The sequence below is a fragment of the Pseudochaenichthys georgianus genome, chromosome 16, assembly GCF_902827115.2.
Source record: "Pseudochaenichthys georgianus chromosome 16, fPseGeo1.2, whole genome shotgun sequence".
In the NCBI taxonomy this organism is placed as follows: domain Eukaryota; kingdom Metazoa; phylum Chordata; class Actinopteri; order Perciformes; family Channichthyidae; genus Pseudochaenichthys; species Pseudochaenichthys georgianus.
This window is the reverse complement of record NC_047518.2, coordinates 6986630-6994968: the sequence shown is the minus strand read 5'-3', so window position 1 is coordinate 6994968 and position 8339 is coordinate 6986630. Positions and strand designations below refer to the sequence as shown.

Here is an 8339-nt window from a genome sequence, read left to right as displayed (position 1 = left end):
ATGTAACAAATTCTACAATATAAAAGTGGCAAATTTGCTTTATTAAACAGAGCAGACCTAGGTTGCATACCAACACAATTAGGAACATGCTCACATCTTACTATGTTGGTCTGAAGAGCTGAAGCATTCATGCACAATGGATAACAACTGTGTTGTCTCATTCTTTATCCTGTGAGAAAATGATATACATCTAGCATTACAAACTCAACATACATGAGGAAGATATGAATAATCAACAGATTTGAGTGGAATTTCAAACATTTCCATGTAGAATAAAGACAAAAGACTGATTACACAAATTACATTTATTGAAATTTGAACCATGAAGATGAAGTCTCAAAGAATGTTTTCAATAAAAGGACATAAAACAAAAAGGTGGAAAATAATAACATCTATTAAATGCAGTGGCGTACCATGTCTATCACAACTGGACCTTCTGGAGACACACAAAACCACTGAAATGCGTAGTGCATGGTCCGAGAAGGACAAACAAATCAACGTAACACTGTAATATTACAGATCAATAACACAGATACGATTCTCATTTATTCATTTTATATACATTTTATTTATATCATTAAATCGATTTTTTGGTTTGTTTTATCTGAGTGTTCCAGGGTATTCTCTGAATACCTTGAAGGCCCTGACGGTTCGCCACTGCTTAAATGTATATGTAAAGACATTTGGTGAAATGAAATGACACTGAGCCAGTGATAACAGTAACGCCCAGCGTGGATGAAGATGGTGCAGGTCTTTCGTCATGCCTCCCTCCTAGGATCTAATGCTGTCCCCTCAGAGGAAGTGGGAACACGGGATAAGACCTCTGGACGCCACGCTGTCTCAATGATCCACACTGTTAATATGAGAGTAAAATAAATGTTTTAGGAAATGAAAAATATGAAGTTAACAAATAAAACACAGCTCAGGGGCAGTCATGGACGGTAGGTTTTCTTACAAAGTTAACTCAGCCTCCATTGATTTTCATATCAAATTAGCGTGTTAATAAAATACGCTATCATGGTTTACACGACTGCAGCGGGTGCAAAATGCTGCAGCAAGGCTCTTAACTGGCACACGGAAGTTTGACCACATTTCCCCTGTTTTAGCTTCTCTCCACTGGCTGCCAATTTATTTTAGGATCCATTTTTTAATTCTTTTATTTACTTTTAAATCCCTCAATGGCATGACCCCATCATACCTTGCTGAGCTGCTACAGCATTACACGCCGAACCGCCCTCTCAGGTCAGCGGACCAACTGCTCCTGAATGTGCCTAAAACCAGGTCAAAGCTCAGAGGGGACCGTTGCTTCTCTGTAGCGGCTCCCAAACTGTGGAACACTGCCTGCTTTTAAATCGCTTCTTAAAACCCACCTCTTCTCCTTAGCATTTTAACATTTGGCGTTTCAACATCTTTTAGAGTGTTGCTTTTTTTGCATTTAAATTGTTTTTTGTTTTTACTTGTACTTGTTTTATGGTGTGTGAGCTGAGCTGTGTTTTATCTATTTGTCTGTACAGCACTTTTGTTACGCTCCTCGTAAAGAGACTCAAAACTTGAACCCGCTATGCAAGAACACTTGGGACGGAGACTTAGGTGAAGTGTCAAAAAAGCTGGATTTATTTACGTCCTCAAAAAACAGGCAGGAGACAAAGTAAACTCTCAACAGAGTGGGAAGAACGTGGAGCAGGGCTGAGACGGAGGTTGGGCTGGACATGGCAGGCAGGACGGAATGGAATATGGAGTTTCTGGAACAGGCACAAAACAGAACAGGATTAGTATATGAAAAAATCCAACTGGAAGAATATACAAAAAGACTAGCAATACTAGTCAGCCGGAACTGGAGTTTACCACTGTGAGTATACGAAGAACTGGCGAAGTCTGATGATCGAACCGGAGTTTTAAGCAGCAGCAGGTGAGTAGTGGTAATCAGTGATGATGAGAAACAGGAGCGGAGGTGAGTTGGTCAACCACGCCCAGCCAGGAAGACAGACAAACAGATAGACAAACAAACAGAAAAAAGGAGAAGGAGATACTGCAATTCCTCACAACTTTGGTCTGGAGGTTTAAAGTGCTTTATAAATAAAGTTGTATTGTATTGTATTGTATTGTACTTATAAGCCATGATTGCTTATTTTATTTTATTTTATATCTAAACAGAATCATGAAAGCCTGTTGGTAGAGTCAGGCACACAAGTCTGTTTGAGTGTGTTCACCAGTGTCTGAACGCTCACCCACTGCTCACTTTGTAGCTAACTGTCCCTGCTATTAGGCTACTAGCTTGCATTGTTATGGATCTAAAGTTAGCAAAAGCTAACTTTCATAGTTCATAGCACAGATTTTCTTTACTTCTCACTTAACACAATAAAGAAACATACCGTATAGTACAGCACAAACAACACAAATGATCAATACTTACATATATTTTCACTCGTAGTATTATAATCATTGAAATGCTGGTTCTTCTGCTGGTTCTTCTTCTATCCACGCTCAGCTACCACACCGCAGCTGCACTGTACAATCGCTGGACGACTGGGCTTTAACTAAAAAAACTGAGTAGCCAATGGGGACGCACCCCTGAAAGTCCCACCCACTTGGGACGTTTGTGTCAGAATCTCAAACAAAAAGTGAAGGAGCGCAAATGAGAAGTCTGATCATTGAGAAAGAAGAAACAAGAACTGCAAACAAAAACCTATGTTAAAACAAAGAAAAAAGACTTATAGTTTACATGATTACTTACACAAATAATTTGTTTGCAATTTATAGTTTTATTTATGTATTTTCATTTGCTTGACTCCGTTTTTTTTTTAAACTCATAGTTTTGCTTTATTCTTAATGATACAAAACTAATCCCATACAATGTACAACACAGTACAGAAAACAATCCAGGTTGCACAACATTTTGGATTAATTCAATCCCTCTAACAACACCCACCTGACCCACAAAGCACTCAGCATTGTGGGTGACATAGTATATAGTGGGGGTTGGGTCACTATATGATATGTCACCCACAATGCTGAGTGCTTTGCGGGTGAGGTGGGTGTTGTAGAGGTCCAGGAGTGATGGGAGTGAGGCACCGCTTCAGTTTTCGGACAAAGTAGAGGCGCTGCTGGGCTTTCTTGGTGATTGACGTGGTGTTGTTGCTCCAGGAGAGGTCCTCAGTGATGTTCACCCCCAGGAATTTGGTGTTGCTCACCTGCTCCACAGCAGCACCACCGATGGTCAGTGGGTGGGGGTGTTGGTCTATGCAACATGTGGCCAGCTGGTTCACCTCCCTCCTGTAGTGGATCTCGTCGTTGTTACTGATGAGACCCACCACGGTTGTGACTGGCAGTGTCTCAGTCAGTAGGGGCTTGGACTTTCCCCGAACAGACCTAAATATCCATATTTGACTGCTACTTTGAGAGGTCCCAGTTCACTTCCTGGCCCCTGCAAGGCACCGTCGTCCTCGCAAAGGATCATCTCTCTCTTCCCCGGCGGAGCCTGAAGGTGGAGCCCCGGTCCACAACGGTCCCAGCGGGCAGACCCACTCCGGCCCCTGGGCGGACCCACACATGTCACACCCACACCTTTTCCTACACACACACACATGCCCCATACACCACAGCCCCCGACCGACCCTCCCCCTTTTCCTGTCTCTTCTCAGGGTCCAGTCTACACGTCTGGCCATACGGCTCCACAGGGGGCTCCTCTGACGCCAGGGCAGGATTCTATGGAATGCCATTTAAGCCAAAATTAAATAAATAAATAAATACATATATATAAATATGCCTATGAAATAAATTCTGAGATAAATAAATGAGGCAATAAATACGTATACATGTACATTTAAATACACATTTATTTATTTCATGGGACTTTTATTTCATAATGACATATTTATTTATTTCAGATGACTTGTATTTCATAATGACGCCTTTATTTATTTCAGGTGACTTGTATTTCATGATGAGACATTTCCATTCCTTATATGCAAATTAACGGGGCGTGGTTAGCTCACAGATCCAGAGACCCAGACCAAAGCAACAGCACCACACTGATTCCCGAGAAGAGGAAGAAAATGGAGGAGAAGGACTATAAGGCAAACTACTAAATTCTCAGAGTCAGACATCGCATGTAATCTGATACTCTAAATTTCTCCTGCCAGAAATGTTCGCTTCTTCTTCTTCGGTGTAAATTGTCCATTGGCAAACCAGTTGACTTCTTCTTCTCTTGGTTTTTTGGCGGATTGCAAACAACTTTAAGGTGCATACCACCACCTACTGTACATGAGTGTGAATCATCATATCATTCCATCTCTTAACTCATGGACGTATCTATGATCTAATCCAAAAATAAATAAAAAAACATAATAAATAAAACAAAACAAAACAACAATCTATGATCTTTCCTGACCTAATGTTAGATAATTTTACCTACCCCAGTTTCACTAAAGGTAAACAGTGCCTTTCTGGTAGCTCTTTCTTCCTCTCCTTTTGTTCCCAAAATACTAACCACACTCCATTCCCTCTCTGCCTCTAAAACGTTATACTTTAGTTTTTCTCTTTCAGCTTTATAGATGTTCCACATTTTCTTCAACTCCACAGTTCCTACACTTGTCACCGTTACTTTTCCCCATGACATGCAGCGCACCATTCAATGCTGTGTGATTTATTCTGAGTCTAGCTATCATCATTTCCTCCCTTCTGTTTCTTTCTTTATAAATATGTGTCTGCTGGCATACCAGCAGACCAGCATTTATCTAAAAGCCGAATCTAGATTTATTCTCTCTCTCCATTCGAGAGGGGGGCGGGGCTTAAGGGGCGCATGCTCTGTGAGCGCACAAACGGGTTCTTCTGCTCTGACAGCCAGGCATGACGGGTAATCTGACGTTTCGCTCTCTCAAAAGTTGGGCCATTTTGACTTCATGCGCCAATGAGCAGCTCTCATAGGAAATAACGAGGCCCCTCCTCCGACGCTGTATCCAGTTCTTATTAAACATCCATGCTCAAGACGGGTAACATAACTACCCTCGGGGCACTTAGTTCTCTCCGCCATGTGTTTGTGTGCGCGCGCGCGCGTGTGTGTGTGTGTGTGTCATGCATGTAGCAGGTTATGTGTGTAAACTGCCCCATCCCCTCGCACACCCACAGGGGAGAGAGATCTCGCCTCGATTGGAAAGATCGAAAATAAATGATAGACGCACTTTGTAGTCTTATTGCATATTAGAAACGGAGTTGGCGACAGTAAGACTGCGATATAATGTTTATGTAGATATAATACATATGACATCTATTTTTTAAATGTCTCCAGTACCGATAAAAAGATCGATAACGTTGGACGTTAACGGTACCACAGTCTTTAATAATTCAGCCCCGGGGCCCCGTTAATACTGGGGCTTGGTACCCATCCCTAATTTTAATTATTACATCATCAATATTAAATTTCAAATAACCAAGTACTTGGTGTCTCACAAAGCGCAAGTGGCTCGTGCTGCTAAGAACATACCTGGTGATGGTGATGATGGTGGCTCTTCGCTGCAGGATCTGGTCGATGTCCTCCTAGCAGAAGCGATTGCCTTCGTCGTTCTCGTCCATGATGGCGGCGTAGGCTCCTTTCCTCAGCAGGTCCTCGATCTCCTTCTTGGAGAACTGCTGGACCGGCTAAAGGCGACGCAGAGAGACATTTACACAAGTGGATTTAGAAAACTCTTTTTGAAAATAAACTAAGCGTACTGCAACAGCGACTGACCCAAAATGACTTAGCATCTAGACATATGACAGATTTTCTTTTTCTCACCCCGTTGTTGTTGCCTTCTTTGTTCCGCAGGACAGCATGGTCCAGCCCGAGCTTCAGACTAGCTTTATCCAGCATTTCCCTCTCATAGTTTCTAGTGATCAGACGGTACACCTTCACCGCCTTAGACTGGCCAAAACGATGACACCGAGCTTGAGCCTGAAATAAAAAATTAAAAGAGGGGTCAAAAGAGCATCATGTGCAGCTGCTGTTCAACGTTTGTAAGCATTAAATGGGAAAATATACACTTAAAGAACCGAGGGAATAAACGGACTGCTGTTGTTGTTGTTGTTGTTGTTGTAGCCCTATTGAACTATCTTTAGGACGGACAGAGCAGATATATATATCGTACCTGCAGGTCATATTCAGGGTTCCAGTCAGAGTGGAATATCACACAGGTGTCCGCAGCAGTGAGGTTCAAAAGTTCTTGATCAGGTGTTTGATGTGGGCTGGCATGATCCTTTCTGCAGTGATAAATAAATTAAACAAAGAAGACATTATTAATAATAGTAATGATGGTAACAACAATAATATTAGTATAACTATTTATATAGCACTTACACAATAATTGAAAAGTGATTCTCACAACAAAAATAAAGAACAAAACAATAAAACAACTAATTATTATAGGAATGTTAAGATACAAATAAATGATAAACATTCTAAGAGGCCGACTACAAAAGGTAAACTCAATGGCTCTTGATGACATCAATGAGCAGTCCCAACACATGCTGCTGTATAAAAAGAAATAGGTCCTGATTTCTTCTATTTAGTGTTGGATGATTTGTTGTTTTGATTGCTGAATGATGTTAAGATATGTTTTACAATTATAACAAAAAGATTATTGTAATTGGAATTAAAAAGTTTACAAATCGTAGTTTTAATAAAATGACTAGCAATATAGGATTTATTCAACAGCGGTAAAGCATTAAGTTGCTAAATTAACGTACACTGAACTGTAAAACTTACCACTATTTAGGAAAGAACCTGATCAGAAGGATTGACTAGTAAGACAGCAAAGAGGTGGAGGAGGTCTCTGTCATGTACAACCAGGATGTTACACCTGAAAGAAAGATAAGAAAATAAGAGAAGACAGGAGGACAAAGACCTTCTTAAGTAAAAGACGAAATCATGTCAAGCTTTACATCTTTCAGTCTTTACAATGCACTGTTGGAAATTACATTCCAAGGCTAAATTCAAACTCAATACCATAAATAATTGGGTACCAAAGTGCTTTACCTGATAGAACACGTTCCACACGGAGCAGCAACCATCCGGCTGGGCATTTTGCTGCATATCATCTCCTCCCTCTCCACTGTTTCCAGTAGATATCTACTGCCTGTCCAATAAAACAGAAATGCCCCAAAACAATCATATTTAAAAAGTTAAAAACAATAACTTGCTTTTGGCATTCAAATGTATTAGAATCTCACCTTTTTCCTGGATGTCAGGAAGGCGTTCCCTTCAAGTCCGCAACCAGTCATAGGAGTTCAAATGCAAAGCCTGAACGATGACAAGAGTGAGACTTACATTTTACAAGATAAGTAATACCAGAGCAGTGTTTAGGACATGCAGAGAACAGATCAAATCCCCTGACAGAATCACACACTTTGGTGATGTCCTCATATGATAATGATGTTTCATTTTTAGCAGCAAAGTAACATTACTCAAGGTATATGTTGGACCCAACTCATGTACAGTATGTTTTGCATCTCCTCAACAATGGTCTGTATAGTTGAGTAGAAACAAACTGTCCCTACAGTTTCAGGTAGATTAAAAAAGAAAAGTTTGCAATGAAGCACAAAACCCCTCTTTGTATTAAGCTAGCTGCCACAGAAAGTACAGCTTAACATACTAACCTGGTAGAGTTAGCTAACGTTAGCTAACTTCATGTCCAACTAAAAACCTTTAACGTGCATTACATTGACGATTTTAAACACAACTTAACTCTCTCAACTTGTGAAATAACGTTAATTTAACATGCCCTTAAATAACTACATCACGTTTTTCAGGGGCAACACAAACTGCAGAAAACGTTAGCTGCTAACTGTTGTTAGCTAAGACAGCTAGCTCGTAACAATAGCCTACTAGCAAACGTAAGGTTACGTTAACATTAACTTAACGTTGTAAGAAAGCAAAACGAACCTTCGAGAAATATTTTACTCTCAGACTGGGTGTAATTGTGTAGCGTTGCTTACCTCCAGAAGGACTTTTAGCTGTTTCCCAGTAGAGACAAGAGATGGGCGAGTCATGATTCATCCGGATCATTAACCCGGATCCTAGTAATGAACCGGTCGTGACGAGTCTCCCTCTCGATTAACCCGAGTCCTTTGAGTCCTACACCTGATGTGACGTAACAATTAAAACTATAAATTGCGTCACTCTTTACTCTCTTTATAACGTGTACAATCACATTACAACGTTGTTGTATCCAGAGATCCAGCAGACTCGTCGCCATGCACGAATCAACAGCAAATTCAGCCCCTCCTCCGGCTCCCGCGAGAGTCCCGTGAGCCGTGAGTGAGCCGTGAGTCGTTGGACTCGCGGGAGCCGTGAGCCGTGAGTGAGC

At 41.1% G+C, this 8339-nt stretch overlaps 1 protein-coding gene across 1 annotated transcript; it reads right to left on the bottom strand.

The window, feature by feature from the left end:
* Positions 1-329: 329 nt before the first annotated feature.
* On the bottom strand, positions 330-7045 carry LOC117461330 (chromodomain-helicase-DNA-binding protein 8-like). The gene is made up of 7 exons (XM_071206119.1): positions 7010-7045; positions 6123-6234; positions 5774-5929; positions 5483-5637; positions 1846-3705; positions 1199-1742; positions 330-853 (listed from the first exon to the last, which is right to left on the bottom strand). The coding sequence occupies exons 1-4, from the start codon at positions 7042-7044 to the stop codon at positions 5536-5538; spliced, it is 405 nt and encodes a 134-aa protein (XP_071062220.1). The 5' UTR covers position 7045; the 3' UTR covers positions 330-853; positions 1199-1742; positions 1846-3705; positions 5483-5535.
* Positions 7046-8339: the final 1294 nt, after the last annotated feature.